General features: G+C 51.0%; 1 protein-coding gene across 5 annotated transcripts in view; it reads left to right on the forward strand.

Moving 5' to 3' along the window:
* Positions 1-17,712, forward strand: part of GRIK4 (glutamate ionotropic receptor kainate type subunit 4) — a 409,270-nt gene that overhangs the window by 324,931 nt on the left and 66,627 nt on the right. For all 5 annotated transcript variants that reach the window (XR_008993244.1, XM_057490546.1, XM_057490547.1 and 2 more), the window contains 2 exons: positions 1,437-1,544; positions 7,447-7,650. Coding sequence is in view for 4 of the 5 variants with exons in the window: in XM_057490546.1 (XP_057346529.1) it covers positions 1,437-1,544; positions 7,447-7,650 (312 nt within the window). In the remaining variant the exon portion in view is untranslated. The remainder of the gene's footprint in view (positions 1-1,436; positions 1,545-7,446; positions 7,651-17,712) is intronic.

Raw genomic sequence — 17,712 nt, forward strand, 5'->3', positions numbered from 1 at the left:
TAGTCACCGGGCCTGTGGCAGATGAAGGGCTCCCCTGTAGAAATCATCAGGTGACTGGGACTGCTCGGACCTGGAGGCCTGCAGGAGCCCCCGGCTGATGGTCCAGGGTGGTCCTAGCTTGGCCCTCCCTTCTCTGAGCTCCAGACCCCATGACGTCAGGGAGGTGGTTACTGCGTGCCCCCCACCACCCCGACCCTCTGGCCCCAGGGGCTGCCTGTGCATTTCATTAATGTTCTGGAACCTTCCTGAAGAGGAACCCAGAGCCCTGCTCTGCTGGGAAGAGCAACATGGTATCCACAGAATGTGTGAGGGTTTTCCAGGGAAGCGGCCTGGCAGAGGCGAATGTGTGCATTTCTTTGGGTTTCTAGCCAGCTGTCAGGTGTCTCTCTCTCCTGGCTGCCCACCTCAAACACTCAGCAACAGAAATGCTTTGCCAGGGCCTCCAGCTAGTCGGAATATGTTGGTACCACACACACACATACACTCACTTATAAAAATGGTTCCACTAGAAAAACAAACCATCTGAAAACCCAATGATATTGAGTTTAGGTTTGGGTGACTTTCTAGAACTGAGTAACTTGTGGACTTTTTTCCCCTAGAAGTGAAGACAATGGGAAAGGGGAAGGCAAATACCATTTATTGACTCTCAGGTTAAAAACATTCTTAGAATGACCCAAGGAAGTTTCTATTATTATCCCCATTTTACAGATGAGGAAACATGCTCATAGAGGGTCAGTAACTTTTCTGAGGTTGCCCTGTTGAGATCCGTGCTCCCGGGTCTAGCGGGTAATGTGATGTCAGTCGGTACATCCACAACCGCAGTTGGCTTCGAGAGGAAGGCCGGGCCAGCATTGCCATCCCCACTTACAGGAGGGGAAACTGAGGACTTGGAAAGATTCAAGTAACTTGCCTGAGTTCTTGAAGGTAGCCCATGAATCAACCAAGACTGGAACCTGGACCCTGCCTTCGGGTTCATTCATTCCCTGGCCATTCGGCCGCTGCTGAAGGGCCTCTTACCTGCCCTGTTTACTCTCTCAGTTACATCATCGGAATCGCTGACGGCCGGAGGAAGCAGCGGAGCCCCGTGGCTCGTTCCTGCCTCACGATGATGGGGGGCCGCCTGCCGCACTCCCTTCTGCATGACAGAACTTCCCAGAGCTGCGGCCCGTTCCGGATGCGTTCTTGCGCTTTCCTCTACCAGCTCCCCTGTCTTCCTCCCCTTCCTTCCACAGGCCCTTTCCCTGCTCCCCAGCCCAGGCCTGCCGCCCCGTGCCCCACATCCCCCCCACCTCCTGGGGCTCACAGGTAGCCCACCCGGCGTCAGGGGACTGGCCTCTCAGCCCCTTCCGACCCTGGAGGCCTCAGGACCTCCCCAACCCAGCCCGCAGCGTCCTCCCCACGGTTCCTTCCCAGCCGTCTCTCCTTGGTCTCCTCAGATCGGCCAGTGGCACGTGGCAAATGGCCTCAGCATGGACAGCCGCCCCTACGCCTCCAACGTCTCCGACAGTCTCTTCAACACCACCCTGGTTGTCACCACCATCCTGGTAAGCGGGGCGCCCGGGCCTCCCAGCTGCGGCTCCCCAGGGCGCCTCCTCCAGCTCCAGGCGCTCACGGGCTTCCCAGAGAACAGAAGATCGAGCTCTAATCACAGCGCCAAGGCCGATCTATGACAGCATAATTAACCTCAAGTTGCTGTTTCATGTGGAAATGATGTTTGATGAATTCCAAAGCAGCTGGGAAGAGGGATGGGGTGGAGAGACTCCACAGTCTGTGGCTGCCTCTTCCAGGGGCACCCCGACAGCCCAGGCAGCTGTGCGTGGCCAAGGAGGGGCACCTTATGACAAGGCGGGAGAAGCTCAGCTGGGCACTGGACCCAGCCCACCAGGGTGACCCCTACTCTTTCCCAATAGCCTACTTGCTTGGTGCCCATGTACAAAATGAGCCCCCAGGGGACACCCAAATTTTGATGGGCTGTCATGGTCTCTTTCTTAATTTCCAGATGGTCAAAAGAAAGTTCTCAATCCAGAGAGCAAGGGACCATCTGCTTTTTATTTGATTCAGTTTGCTTCAACAGTTACCAAGCCCTTCTCCCCATGTGCCAGGCGCTGTGCTCCTCCCCAGAGACACAAAGAGGTTACGACTCAGTCGAGAGCATTCTCAGGTGCATTCCCGGCCAAGGTGCTTTCCTCCCTGTGAAGACCTCATGTTTTAAAAGATTTGCCAGTTAAACCAACTGCACATATTAAGCAATAATTAGTTTGTTCCTCTCCCCCCACTCCCGTTTGAACTAATCAAAAGCATATTTCCCCGCCTGGCACAGCATTTTATCAGCAGGAGATCAGTAGTGTTGCCACACTGATATAATTCCAGCCCAAAGCCGAGACTTGATGTATTAGTTAGCGTGCTCAGCCTTATCGTTACAAATGCGCGAGGTTTGCAAATGCGTCTGTTTCTTCTAGAGTTCTTGAGATAAAAATAAAGAGCTTAGGGGCATCCATCATTACCTTCAGGGGACCAGGAACCCTGGACTGGAGTTACTGATCTAGTGTGAACAGAGTGGGATAAATGCCAGGAGTACCAGGCACTGTGGGAGTCGAAGGAGAAGTCCCACCCCACCAGGGAGGTCAGCAAAGCCTTCAGAGAGGAAGAGACATTAGAGACGGGCTCCCAAAGATGGGGAGGTGGGCAGGGAGGGGTGAATGAAGAAGAGTGTTGTAGCATGTAGGAGAAGTACTGAAAAGCACAGGTTTTCCAGTGTAGAGAAGGGAAAGGCATGCAGCAGACAAGTGGGTTGGGTCCTTGGTGCTTAGGAACTTGAACACTGGGCTGTGGGTTTTCCCTTCATTTTGTAGAAGACAGGGTCACTGAATATTTTCATTCATTCATTTGATGAGTATTTGGGAGCTTGCTGCATGCCGGCACTGTGTGAGGAACTCAGGAATAGAGCTGGGAGGAGGATTTGTGGGTGCTGAGAGCACAGGCGGTCTGAACACCCAGGTGGTCAGCATGGGCCACCCTGTGAAGGGGAATCTGAGCAGAGACCTGATAGGGTGGGGTGAGAGCCAGGTGGCTGGCTGAGTGGAATATCCTGGGCAGAGGGTGCAGAGCAGAGGACGGAGAGAGCAGGTCCAGCTCCTGGGTGTTAGTTGCTTCCCATCTCAGCTCCAAGCCTGACTTACCTGAGCCAAGGTGAACGTGTCCGAAGGATGAGAGGGTAGGCTGTTCCCCCTCAGCTCCATCTGGAAGGCCTGGCTGGGCTGGGGCGAAGCGAGGTGCGATCCTGGCCAAGCTGTGGAAAGGTGGCATGCAGCACCATTGCAGGGACTGCCCCTCAGTGTCTCTACCTCTGTAGTACTTCCCAAGTCAGTCCCCTGCTCTCTGTCCATCCCCAAAGTCCATGCCCTGCCTGAGGCCCATTTAGCCCTGTCCCCTGAGCTGTGGCGTGGCCTCCTTAAAGGCTCCCTCCTTGCTCAGTCCATCCCCCCACACTCCCCTCCCTCTGTTGGCATGGGTGTTCTGAAATCAGAATTGTCCTGTCACGTCCTTACTTCCAAACCTCCAGTGCTGCTCAGGACCCACCACCCCTGAGCTTGGACTATAAACCTCTTGTAATCAGGCCCGGTCATGCCTGCTTCCTCTCCATGCAGCTCGGGGTCTAGCAGTACTGCACAGGCCAACACCCCTCACTCTATCATGCCATTCCCTGCCTCTGCACATGCTGTTCCCTCTGCCCAGAATACCCGTTCCCCGAATTCCTATTTCCGACTAGAAATGCCTATGCACCCTTCCAAGCCCTGCTCAGATGTCACCCCTTCCATGAAGCCCTCCCTCATCTGACTCCTGCCCTCTCCCTGTCTCTAGCAGTTTGCACATACCTCTGTTGTGGCCTCTCTCCTAGTAGATGTTGTTTACAGCTCTGTCTCCCCTCAAGAAATGAATGGGGTGCCAGACACAAAGTAGAAGCTTGATGATTAGAATCTGAGTGAAGGAATTCCTTCCTACCGGTAAGGGATGGCCCTTAAAAGGGTTTGAGCAGGAGATCACCAGTTGTTCTTCCAGCCTCTCAGGGTCTAGAGTTGAACACTGCTCAGAGCTTGTGGCACAGAGGCGCAAGGACACTGAGACCACAGGGTCACATGAGTGTGCGTGTACACGTGCATGTGTGCACTGTTGTTCACATACACACCTGTGTCTTCAGGAGGGTTGAGGACAGGGCACTTTTGTGTCAGGTGACATTTACCAACATGGTAAGTGCAACTCAAACCAAAGGAACAGAAGTCTGTGCACGTGTGTCTAAGATGGCTAATACAAGTTGGTAACTCTTACCAGGAATGATTATCTTAATTTAGTCCCTGGTGACCCTTCGTGGATTACCCTTGGCAAATGGTAATCCTCAGTGATTTATCCCTTAAAACTCAGCACATACCCCTGTTGTCTCCTGCTCCTGTCGGGGCACACCTGGGACACGGGATTGATTTATTGGTTAATACCAGCAAATGCATGGAATTAGTGGCAGCTCGCACTCCACGAACACCTACCCATGTCAGGCCCCAAGTTAAATATCTGCCTACATTACCGCCTTCCATTCTTCCAGCACTCCACCAGGATGGGGGCTCCCGCTGCAGGCCAGCACTCAGCCCCCACATTTTCCAGGGTGTCAGCCAGCCCCCGACATGTTGGCTTTCACACACGTCTCCTCCCTCCAAGACTGGCCTTTGTATACTTCCTTTGAATATGTCAGTGCCTTTTATGTGAACTTGAGAGGGAGAAGAATTTTGTGATGCTCCTCGGGATAATTGCAGATACCCTGGGATGTTGCCAAGCCCTGTCCATTTAAGCACTTGCCACTCACACGATCCACGCGTGCTTCATGCTGGAGCCAGGCAGGGGCACCAGCAAAGGGGAAGAGGGCCCAGGCCCCATGTGCGTTCAGCCTGGACGCAGGCACAAAGCGATAGGTGCTGGAGGGCGGCTGTGTGGGCCTGGTGAGCACAGTAGGAGTTCTGAGAAGTGGGTTCCATCAGAGGATGTGATGCGACCTCAAAGACAGAGGAGAGTTAGGTCAGGCCGAACAAGGGGCGGGAGTGCAGTCGGGCCGAGAAACCTTGAGCCAAGGACAGCACGTGCGCTAGGCAGCAAGCCTAGCCCACCTCGTTAGCATGTCAGTGGCCCTGAGCCTGAATCAGAGCCACATCACCTTCGTCTTGCAGTCCCCCGGGTGTGATGCACAGTCGTCTGCCTCCCCCTTCCCACTCCGTCACACCTTCGCAACCACTCACTGCCTCCCCTCCGACCTCGGGTCTGGCTGGCTTCCCCAACCCAGGAGCCCTCTCCAGCTTGAGCCCAGCGAACCAGTATCTCGGCGCTTCCCTCTCTTAGCTCCTAGAATTGTCTCCTCTTGATGCTCAGCCCTCTCACTTCATGCCTGTACCCAAGTTCACTTATCCTTCTGGCCCTGCTCCCAGCCACCCACGTGCGCTCAGCCTCCGGACGTGGGCTCTGCCATCCCTGTGCTCACCCCTTGCTCTCCTCTCGTGTTCCCCAAGCAGTTGTGCAAAGCCTCACACACCGAGCCTTCAGTCCAGCCTGCCCCCAACACAGCTCTGGGGGCTGCCCTGGGCTCCCTCGGCTGTGGGTTCCTCACCTCTTCTCTGTACCCACATCCTCCTCACCTCCAGGCCCTCTTCCCAGCTTCACACTCGCCTGACCCTGTCTCCTTCCACTGGCTCCCGGGGCCCTGCAGCACCCACTGGCATCCCGTTCCTTCTTCCTCTAGTCTCTCCTTTTCAAAAGGGATTCCTCCCTTTCCACCTGGTCCCCCTGATCCTCAGTCAGCATCGCTACCACGTCACCTACACCCTGCTGCCCTCCCAGCTACCCTCCAATCTAACAAGTCATGGACTGGTGGGCACTTGGGCCCTTCCGGCCCTGGTGTTTGCAGATGGGACCGAAGCTCGAAGAAAGACGTGGTTCTTAGCTTGTGGCTGGAGAAGCCATCTGCCAGCCTTCCCTTACCTCCTAACTTCCAGAATGCTGGTCTACTCTCGTGCACCCCCCAGTCCTCGCCGAGCTCTGCCGTCCCCACTGAATCTGCCCTCGAAAGCTCGTCAGTGCCACCTGGCCCAGATGCCCCTTCCCGGCCCTGCCTCGTCTCTGTAGGCGTATCTGCATTCTCCTTTTGAACCCCTCCCTCTGTGACACTCAGGGCCGCCTTTTCTGCCTCCTTTGGCTTTGTCTTCTTCTGTGGCTGCTCTTCACTCTCCCAGGCTCTAAGGTCAGGGTCTTGTCCCTCTTCTGTCCTCAGTTCCCCCCCATCGGTTGCCTCACCTCTCCTGCAGCTTCGACCACCACCTGTCCGGAGGCCTCCCAATCTCCGCCCCCAGTCTTGCCCTCCCTCCGTATTTTAAAGCATTCAGTCAGGCGTTTCCTCCTGGATAACCTACCAGCACCTCAGGTGCAACACGTTCCAAATCCTCTCCCCTTCCAAACCATCCGTGCTGGTGGTGACGCCATCCCTGGCGGCTCCAGGGGCCTGAGGACCCTGCCCTCTGTTGTCACGCCTGCCCCCCTCTGTGCCTCTGGCCAGCTCCCTGAAATCCAGCCTGAGCCAGGCTCTTGGGTCGGGACTCGGCGTCTTGTATCAGCCCCCAGCCTCTCTCTTATTCCTGAATATGCTTTACTCACATCCTTAAGGCCCTAAAACCCTTGGTGCATCCCCGCTCTACGTGGATGATGGATGTGCACATCATCCTGGCGTCCAAGGCCAAGCTGGCCCTAACCCATCTTTCTAGATGTATCCTCCCTCCAGCCCCCACAGCCCACCCTCCAACGAAACGGAGGGTCCATGGCTCCCCAGATAGGATGTCCTCTTTCTCGCTCAGGAATAGGGCCCTGCCCGTGACCCCCTCCATTCACACCTCTTCCATCCGTCCGTGTTCTGTCATCTTCCGGAGCCCAGCCTGGATCCCACCTCCTGCACGGATGCTTCCCTGACTGTGTCACCAGAGAGACCCCTTCCACCTTCCCAGCGCTCTCATAGCTGCACAAGCTGTGCCTTGGGTCGAGTAGTTCAGTGCATGCTCTCACCTCGCCTGCTGTATCGTCAGCATCCTGGTATCTCATAATGCCCAGCGATAGGCCTGTGGGAAAGAAAGGAAGGGATGGGATGGGGGTGGGGTCCACAATGACTCTGAACAGGGTGGAGAGGCTTCAGCTTAAACCTCTGGGTAGTGGAGGGATCGAGGGAAGGGCCTTGTGAGTTCCCGGGAGAGACGTGCCTTGAAGTTGGGGAGGGGAGCTAATTGCCACTTCCAACGTAGCTCACTGCTCAAGCCACTTCCCTCCTACCCCATCTTCTCCCCAACTGCCTGCACCCCGGGCCCCCATCAGGTGTGGCTGGGACACCACGGCTAAGACGAGAATGACAGCTGCCCAGTTTTGCTGCAGGAAAACCCGTATCTAATGCTGAAGGGGAACCACCAGGAGATGGAAGGCAATGACCGCTACGAGGGCTTCTGTGTGGACATGCTCAAGGAGCTGGCGGAGATCCTGCGGTTCAACTACAAGATCCGCCTGGTCGGGGATGGCGTGTACGGTGTTCCTGAGGCCAATGGCACCTGGACAGGAATGGTCGGGGAGCTGATCGCTAGGGTAAGGAAGGAGCAGTGACTGCTGCCTGAGGGCGGGCTGGGGAAGGGGGTGAAAGGGCAGAAAGCTGCGCTGTGTGCTCGTGAACCCTCCGTTTGCTGTCAGCCAATCATTCGTGCGTTTTTCATTTGTTTGCCCATTTATTGCACAAATCTTTACTGAGCCAGCCCCAAGCCTGGTGATACACACTGGTGAATAATTCCATAGTCCCCACCCTGTGGCTTTTCCGTTCTGGCACCTGGAACAGGTAATGGACGCTTTGACCGACTAATACAGCTTAGAGAATTGGGGTTCCGTTTTTGGATAAACCAGGTGACTTTGCTTTGCTCTGATAATTTTATTGCTCATCAGCACCCTGGTCAAGTTTGGGCAAGCCCTGGGAGAGTAGAACACACCCACATCAGCTGACCTTGACACCTGAGAGATGCTGTCAAGGGAGAGCTGGTTAAATGACCTGGGAAAGGAGATCAACTGTGAGAGGAATCGGTCACAGCTACAGTTATTTTGTTGCTTGTATTACTTGCTGCTCTGTGTGTTTAGAGACCCAGGGCCAAGGTGCACTTGGACAGGCTGTAGATTTTCAGGGTGAATGTGGAGACTTGATTAAAATGCAGGTGAGCATCATAGAATGTCAATTATCTGTCTAGTTAGAGCAAGAAGGTAGAAAGTTCTTGTAGGGGAAATCTCTTGTTCTCTTGGTACACAGTATTAACATCTGTAAAAATTAATTAAGTTGTTACTAATTCACTGTGCCCATTTCCATAACTCAGTTTTTATGGTCAGGGTAGGTGATAGGAACCTGAGGCGGAGGGCACAGACCTCGGTTCTTCGCCTGACCTTGAACCAGCCCCTGTCCCGGTCTGGATTCCAAGGGTGGAAGGCCCCCTGCACAGCTGCTGCAGCCTCCCAGCACATGCAGTGTGCAAGGAGCTGCACAAGCATTATCCCAGTTCCTCTGTAAACACACCTTGCACCCAGTGATCCTCCTTTCAGAGAGCTTGGACAACTTGTCTGATGCCACACAGTCAGCGTGAGAAAGGGCTGGGAATCGAACCCAGATCTGTCTCACTCTGGGGCCCACGTTCTTCCCAGCACGGCACACTGCCTCAGCTGACTAGGGTGCCCCCAGAAAGGTGCCCGTAAGTCCAGGCCTTGCCTTCGCTCCTTCCTTCTGACCCTCCCTCCCTCCACTCTTCCCTTCCGTCCCTTTCTTTTTCTCTTTCCTTCCTTTTCTCCAGTCCCTTATCTATTGAGTTGATAGGATTTTCGCCCTTTATATATACCAAACATGGGGTATTTTCAAAATCCTAGTTGTCAAGGATAAAAATGTTAGTTGGGATAGTAAATAAGCAATCCCTGATGATGCATTGTGAAAGTTCTAGATAGAGAAGAGCTTGGAAAAGGTATTTAAGAGCCAAGGCAGGAGGGGGGTTGCGTCGGAGTTTGCCTGGCAGCATAAACAGCATTTGCAGTGCTCCAGAGGGGACGCAGCGAGAAGTGTTCAGGGAACTGGGAACTGTCCAGCGTGCTGGAGCCCACCGTGAGCTGGCTCACTGCAGCGGTGCAGCTCAGCAGTTAAACCACAGAAGCTGAAATGCAAGGTCTTTCCCTCCCTTCTTACAGACGAACTCACTTATGTTGAGCCTGTTTCTTCAGCCTCCTTGGGCCGCCTGGTGACTGGTGGGGTGACTTCAGGGATGTCAGAGTGAGTGCACAGCCATCCCCTTATCAGCCCCCTAAGGAGCTGTGACATGGGCTGGCAGGACGAGGAGAGGAGTGTGGCACTCCAGGGCACACAGCTACGCAGGGCCTGACGTGGGCCATCAGAGATCTTAAAATCACCCAGATCAGCTTTCAAGCCAAAACACTGCTGCTTTCATCCCATCAACACTAAGCTAGATAGTATTAATTAATTAACCTAGTAATTCAATAAGTACTTATTGAATACCTTCCACTGTTCCAGACATTGGAGAAACATTGGGGGACAAATAAATATGGACACTGCCTTCATGACTCTTACCAGTGAGAGACAGATATTAATGAATGATCACATTAATGTGTAATTTCAGACTGCATTCAGCTCAAGGGAGGCAAAGCAGAGGAGCTGTGAGACAGCATCTAGAGGGGACAGGATCCAGTCTTGAGACACGGGGACAGGGGAAGGAAGCCGTTCCGTGGGGCATGAGGTTGGCACTGACAGCAGAAGAATGGGAAGAGCATTTCAGCTAGGAGGCTGACTGAATGCCACTGGCGTTGATCCTGCGCTGTAGTGGGTAATGCTGGGACCCCATTGTCCCCAGATCTGATGCTTTGATGCATCTACCAGGTGTTCACCTAAAATCGCAATACTCCTAAAGGCCAGGATCCCTCCTGGGGGCCCCTTCCCCAAGCTGCATAGGAAATGTCTCAGAGGAACATTTCAGTGTCAGAGCTACTGAATGTCCCAGTTGAAAAATCACTCAGAGGTCAAACACCACTGTCTGTCACTTATACACATGAGGACGTGGAGGCTCAGGGAGGTTAAGTGACCTGCCAAAGATCACACAGCTGGTACGCTTGGAGCAACATGTAAGCCCTGGTCTGTCTGACTTCCGCACTCAGGGTCTGAGAGAATACAAATCTTTTCTGTTTGTTTGCTTTATTCCATTTTTTTGTTAAAGTATCATTGATATACAATCTTACAAAGGTTTCACGTGAACAACGTTGTGGTTCAACATTCACCTATGTTAAGTCCCCCCACCCCCATTGCAGTCACTGTCCATCAGTGTAGTAAGATGCTATGGAGTCATTACTTGTCTTCTCTGTGCTGTACTGCCTTCCCCGTGACCTACCTATATCGTGACTGTGAATTACAGTGCCCCTTAATCCCCTTCTCCCTCCCTCCCCACACACCCTCCCCAACCCCTCCCCTTTGGTAACCACTCGTCCCTTCAAGGAGTCTGTGAGTCTGATGCTGTTTTGTTCCTTCAGTTTTTGCTTTGTTGTTATACTCCACAGATGAGTGAAATTGTTTGATACTTGTTTTTCTCCACCTGGCTTATTTCACTAAGCAAAATACCCTCTAGCTCCATCCATGTTGCAAATCGTAGGATTTCTTTTCTTTTTATGGCTGAATAATATTCCACGGTACATATATACCACATCTTTATTCATTCATCTATTGATGGCCACTTAGGTTGCTTCCATATCTTGGCTATTGTAAATAGTGCAGTGATAAACATAGGGGTGCATATGTCTTTTAAAATCTGGGATAGTGTTTTCTTTGCGTAAATTTCTAGGAGTGAAATTACTGAGTCCAAATGGTGTTTCTGTTTTTAGTTTTTTGAGGAACCTCCATATTGCTTTCCACAATGGGAGAACCAATTTACATTTCCACCAAAGGTGTAGGAGGTTCCCCTTTCTCTGCATCCTTGCCAGCATTTGTTGTTGCTTGTCTTTTGGATGTTGGCCATCCTAACTGGTGTGAGGTGGTATCTCATTGTGATTTTAATTTTGCATTTCCCTGATAATTAGCAATGTGGAGCATCATTTCATGTGCCTGTTGGCCATCTGAATTTCTTCTTTGGAGAAGTCTGTTCAGTTCGTCTGCCTATTTTTGAATTGGGTTATTTGTTTTTTGGGTGTTGAGGCATGTGAGTTCTTTATATATTTTGGATGTTAACCCCTTATCAGTTAAGTCATTTACAAATATATTCTCCCATATTGTAGGATGCCTTTTTGTTCTGCTGATGGTGTCCTTTGCTGTACAGAAGCTTTCTGGTTTGATGTAGTCCCACTTACTTGTTTTTTATTTTGTTTCCCTTGCCTGAGTAGATGTGTTCAGGAAAAAGTTGCTCATGTGTATATTCAAGAGATTTTTGCCTATATTTTCTTCTAAGAGTTTTATGGCTTCATTTCTTACATTCAGGTCTTTGGTCCAATTTAGGGTATTTCTGTGTGTGGAGTTAGACAGTAATCCAGTTTCATTCTCTTGCAGGTAGTTGTCCAGTTTTGCCAACACTAGTTGTTGAAGAGGCCATCTTTTCCCCATTGTATATCCATGGCTCCTTTATTGTATATTAATTGACCATATATGTGTGGGTTTATAGCTGGGCTCTCTATTCTGTTGCATTGATCTGTGGGTCTGTTCTTGTGCCAGTACCAAATTGTTTTGATTACTGTGGCCTTGTAGTAGAGCATGAAGTCAGGGAGAATAATCCCCCCTCACTTTATTCTTCCTTCTCAGGACTGCTTTGGCTATTCGGGGTCTTTTTTGTGGTTGTGGTTCCATATGAACTTTAGAACTATTTGTTCTAGTTCGCTGAAGAATGCTGTTGGTACTTGATAATGATTGCATTGATTTTGTAGGTTGCTTTAGGCAGGATGGCCATTTTGACAATATTAATTCTTCTTATCCATGAGCACAGGATGTATTTCTGCTTTTTAGTGTCTTCTTTAATTTCTCTCATGAGTGTCTTGTAGTTTTCAGAGTGTAGGTCTTTCACCTCCCTGGTTAAGTTTATTGGTAGGTATTTTATTCTTTTTGATGCAATTGTAAATGGAGTTGTTTTCCTGATTTCTCTTTCTGCTAATTCATTGTTAGTATATAGGAAGGCAACAGATATCTGTGTATTAATTTTGTATCCTACGACTTTGCTGAAGTCTCTTATTAAGTTCTAATCATTTTTTTGGTGGAGTCTTTAGGGTTTTCTATGTATAATATCATGTCATCTGCAAACAGTTTAACTTCTTCCTTATGAATTTGGATTCCTTTTATTTCTTTGTGTTGTCTGATTGCCGTGGCTAGGACCTCCAGTACTATGTTGAATAAAAGTGGTGAGAGCAGGCATTCTTGTCTTGTTCCCAATCTGAGAGGAAAAGCTTTCAGCTTTTGGTTATTAAATACGATGTCGGCTGTGGGTTTGACATATATGGCCTTTATTGTGTTGAGGTCCGCACCCTCTATACCCATTTTGTTGAGAGTTTTTTATCATGAATGGATGTTGAATGTTGTTGAATGCTTTTTCAGTGTCTATTGAAATGATCATGTGATTTTTATCCTTCTTTTTGTTAATGTGGTATATGATATTTATTGATTTCTGAATATTGTACCATCCTTGCATCCCTCGAATAAATCCCGCTTGATCGTGATGGATGATCTTTTTGATGTATTTTTGAATTTGGTTTGCTAATATTTTGTTGAGGAATTTTGCATCTATGTTCATCAGGATATCAGTCTGTGATTCTCTCTTTTTGTGGTGTTTTTGTCTGGTTTTGGTATTAGAGTGGTGCTGGCCTCACAGAATGAGTTTGGAAGTATTCTCTCCTCTTCCACTTTCTGGCATACCTTAAGGAGGATGTTAGCCCTGTGCTAAACTTTCAGTTCATGTTTTACCGAGTCCAAGCTTGTGCCAGTTGCTGCACAATATGCCAGTAAGTCAAGGAACAAGGTGCTGGGCAAGGAAAGGGACTTTGTCTGGAAAGCCAGCAGACTGAGGAGGTGGCAAACTCACATCCTATAGCATCCTAATTTCAAGCTTCTTTTATGTTAGGGAGATGGGAGCAGGAAGGGGTTGAGGTCAGGAGGTGATAGTTGACCTCAGCCACCTGGACATCAGCAAGGGTCTGTGGGAGTGTGTGAGATTCCCTGTCCTTGGTTATTTGACACCAGTGACTTTGTTGACATGGGACAGGCAATGATGTTCCCGTAAGTTCTTGACAACCCATTAGTCATTTGTGTACACGCTTCTTTGTCTCCTGTGCATAGGTGAGTCTCAGGAAAGGAGCTGGTTGCACCAGTCTTAAGCCATGAGCAAAATTCCTTTTGGTGCTTAACCAGCCCATGTGCAGGGCTGCAGGGCTGAGCAGAAGCTTTGTGACCCAAAGGTTAGGCAGCAAAGGAAACCTTTGCAGATACAATATGACGGCAGAGATGCCACTTTTTCACTCTGACACACATCCACTTACCAGCTGTGCATTCTCAAGCAACTTATTTAACCCTTTCCACCCTTCCCCAAGGCTTCAGTGTTCATCTGGAAAGATTTTGTTTTTAATGATTGAAAATAACACACACACACTGGATTTGACATACAAGAAGTTTAGGCTGGGCTCCCTAGAAAACAGAGCCCAAGGCAAAAGCTTACGGGCTCACCCTGGGAGCGCAATTCTGAGGCAGCCGAAGTGAGGGAAGGGCAGGGGCGGGCCAGGCGGAAGGGCGCAGGGAGTGGGGCTGCGGCTGTGCCGGCTGTGGCTTCATGCCAGGTTCGCGGTTCAGCCTCAGAGAGGCGCTGTGAAGCCACTGCCTCACGTAGCAGCCCCTGGGGAGCGGGAGAGGGATTGATCTGCCCCCGTCTCTCTCCGAGCAGAGTCCCATCTCTCACTGGCTGAAGTTCACGTCACAGGGTGTCCCTCACCCACACCTCTGGGTCATTTCCGGGACCCTCTGGCCTCCTTCAGAGACGTCAGACCTAAGGCAGCAGTGTCACGCTCTGGGTACAGGTGACACGGTGCGTGTCAGTGAGTGGGTGCACGCCAATGCCCCACCTCCCTGCCTGCAGCCAGGCCTGCAGCTGCATGAGGCTGCGATGCCTGGTTACTAAAGTCCTGCATATTTTCATGTCCCAGCAGCCTAAGGAAGCCTTGGGCTTGGATGCTAGAGGAACAGGGAGCAAGGAAAGAGGTGGGGCAGCATGGACGGTCGGGACCAGCAGACAGTGGGCCGGGCCAGGCCCGCCAAGGGGCAGAATGACATTATGACCTGGTCCCAGCCACCAAGCAGTGGGAACCTGCCAAGCCTTCCTCTAGTTCAGATTGAAGACCTCCTTGTGGGTCCCTAGAATGCAGCTGGGGCCGGACCACCTGCCTGGAGGATCCCTGGTAGCACTGACCAGACGTCTTCGTGGCCGAGGGAACCGAGAGGGAGCATTAGCTGGTTCGGCCCAGGAGTGACTACTTCTGGGCTCTTTCAGGTGCACCAGGCTGCCCCTGCTGAAGGGCCTGTACGTCCTCTCCTGTGCGCAACATGCCCGTGGAGGGGTGGGGCAGGACTGCAGGCAGGGGAGCCAGGGGAGGGCTCTTCTTGGAAGAGATGATTAGAGCCAGAGAAGTAACTTGGGAAGAGGAAACCACACATTCGAAGGCTCTCTTAAAGAATAGCCACTTTTCTTTTGTATAGAGGTGTATAATCTTTTAAGAAATACATGTTTTTAAAAAAATGACTTGTAATTCCACCACCCAGTAATACCCATTGTTCGCACTTTGGTCTCAACCCTTCTGATTTCTTAATGAAAGATAATGTACACAAGCTCTGTTTGTAAAAATGGGATAATCATATATGTACTGGCTTGTAAAACGAATCAATAAATCATTAGGACTTGGGGACCAAATGGGTGTGGACCGTAAGAGAGGGAACACGGTAAGATGACTCCCAGGTGGACGGGAGTGCCAGGCGTTGAGCTGGTAAATTCAGGAGCAGAACAGGTCTGGGAGGAAATAAGGGGATGAATTTAGCTCTGGAAGTGGTGACTTCAGAATACCTTTTGGACGTCCAGGTGCCGATGCCTGGCGGGGTTGCCTAGACTGGACTTAGCCATAGACGGCAGCTAAGCTTTGGTGAGACAGCAACGTAAAGGGTTGTAGCTGGCGATGGCTGTGGAGCTGAGAGGCTGGCTGTTGTTTCAAATGGAAGAGCTCAGGGAAGCAGCTGCTCAGGGTTAAGAGTGCGTCTCGCATGGGGACATGCAGGACCATTCCCATGGCCGGAGCAGTGTTGGGGTTGGAGTGGCAATAGGGATGGGTGGGTTGGGGTGGACGGATGGAGCGTTCATCAAAGGGTTTTGAAGTCCTCGCCAAGACACAGCACTTTTCCCACAGGAGATAACTGGGAGCCACTGCAGTCGGGGGTGTCTCTCTCTGGGTGGTGTCCTAATAACCCTTTACACTCGTGCAGTGACTTCATGTTGGAAACTGCTTTCACAAGCATTAGCTCTTTATCCTTCACATCAGCACTGAGACGTAGATAATATTATATCCCCATTAATGTCCGCTGAAGCCTCAAAGTACTAAATAATTTACCCAGCATCCCACAGTTGGCAAGTGGCAGAGGTGGGGTTAGACGCCTGAGTCCTGGCCCACCACACACATGACCCCATCCTAGAATTACAGTCTCATCTTCCTCCAGCCACAGTGGTGGGTACCCACTTCTGAGGTGTCCTCCCAGGCACAGGATTTGAAGGGCACCCAGGACTTGATACCCAAATCTGATGCTGGCCAATACAAGGGCTGCACTTGGTCTGTAAAGTGGAAAAGCAGGGCAGGTGAACTCTATGCCCCGCGCACTCCCACCCAGTGTGGGTGAGGCATGCTTGTCAGTTAAGCCCTGGGCATTGCATGGAAGGCGAGAAACTGCATTTCACATCCTCGGGGACCAGCACGGGAGAAAGAAAAGCACACTTGGGAAGAGAGAGAGCCCCCCTCTGGCTTCAAAGTTGAGAACCATGTACCCTGTTGGCGTTCAAAGCCACGTGGGCAGAATGGCACATTTAGGTTCAAAGAGAAAAGGGCTTTGGAAGGCTTGGATTCAAGGCTCATAAGCCTTTGACATCAAATAGCACTTACCGGTGACATTTTGATGAATTAAGTGTAAGTGCCGCTGAAATGCCTCCTTCCATTTCCCCTGCCGGGAACCCTTGAGAAAGGATTGTGGAGACAATTTGCCAGAGACTCAGTAGGCTGGGCTGTCCATGGCCTCGATCCGCCAGCAGATTGTCCAGAGATATTTTGCTGAGCTAAAAAAATGCCACAACTAGTCCCCAGGGAATACTTTTCACCATGAAGCCAAAGACTATTTTCACTGCAAATAGGTCATAGAATTCTATTCTTTAAAATAAAGACACTGACCCAGGGGCTAAAACCGAGTGTTCAACTCTTTCCCCATGCGACAGCCAAGCTCAGGGAGCTTTGCTCTACCTTCCCCATTAAGGCTTGGTTTCTGCATTTACTCAAATCAGGAAGAGATGGGCTTCCATGATCATTCAGTGATTCATTCATTCACTCATTAAAGTGCCTGCTCTCTGACAAGCACTATTTGATATGAGGAACTGCCAGTAACGAGTTCAGGATCTACTCAGAGACAGACAGGTAAACCATGACTTACTATACGGTGTGATATGTGCTTTGTTAATACTGTTAATAATGACAATAATAATAATGGTTGACATTTATTGTTTCCGATGGTCCAGGCACTGTGCTAAACACTTGACTGCATTCATTCATTCAGTCCTCATGATAAGCAAATGTTGCAGATGAGGAAACTGAGTCACAAAGCAGCCGTGTTCAAGGTCACGTGGGTAGTTAGTGGCAGGGGCAGGTCTGGTACAACTAGGGACAAGGTATGGTATAGGTATGAGCAGGGAACGACTCACCCAGGAAAACTCTATTGAGCAGGAAGTATTGAGGATGGAGAAGGATCATCTCTGTAAGAAAGGAAATCCAGGTACAGTGAAGGCAGGGACGCATCCCGAGCAGTGCCAGCGGCCCTGTGTGGCTGGAGCCGGCCTGGGAGGGAGCAGAGGGGAGCAGGGCTGTAGACAGGGGGCAGCTGTGGTGGGATTTCTGTGTTTGGATATTGAAACTACGTCCAGAGGGCTAATAGGAGCTATTAGCCTGGTTAAGGCGGTCCGTTTTACTCAAAGGGGAGTGGAATAACTGCCCTTGGTTCTCAGAGTTACTCTGGCAGGCGAGAGGGGGTGGATTGGAGCGGGAAGACCAGATGCAGACAAACTCGTTGGACAGCTGTGCAGTGACCCAGGGCTGGGATGGGACCTGGACTGCGGTAGCGGCGGTGGGGATGCCCTGAAGAAGATGGTGACAGGGAGGGGATCTCAGCATTCATTCCAGGACCCACTGAGGGCGGTGAGTGTCCCTTTCACATAGGCTTTTAAGCATGGGTCCACTGGTCTTGCCTCTCAGGGAAAGAGGAATAGTCGTTTGCCTCTGGGAAAGGACCTTTCTGGAACTTCTAGATGGATGCACGTCAAGTAGCCATCCCTGCATACAAGCCCCTGAAACCTGGGAAGGGAGCAAAGC

The sequence above is a fragment of the Manis pentadactyla genome, chromosome 13 (genome assembly GCF_030020395.1).
Source record: "Manis pentadactyla isolate mManPen7 chromosome 13, mManPen7.hap1, whole genome shotgun sequence".
In the NCBI taxonomy this organism is placed as follows: Eukaryota; Metazoa; Chordata; class Mammalia; order Pholidota; family Manidae; genus Manis; species Manis pentadactyla.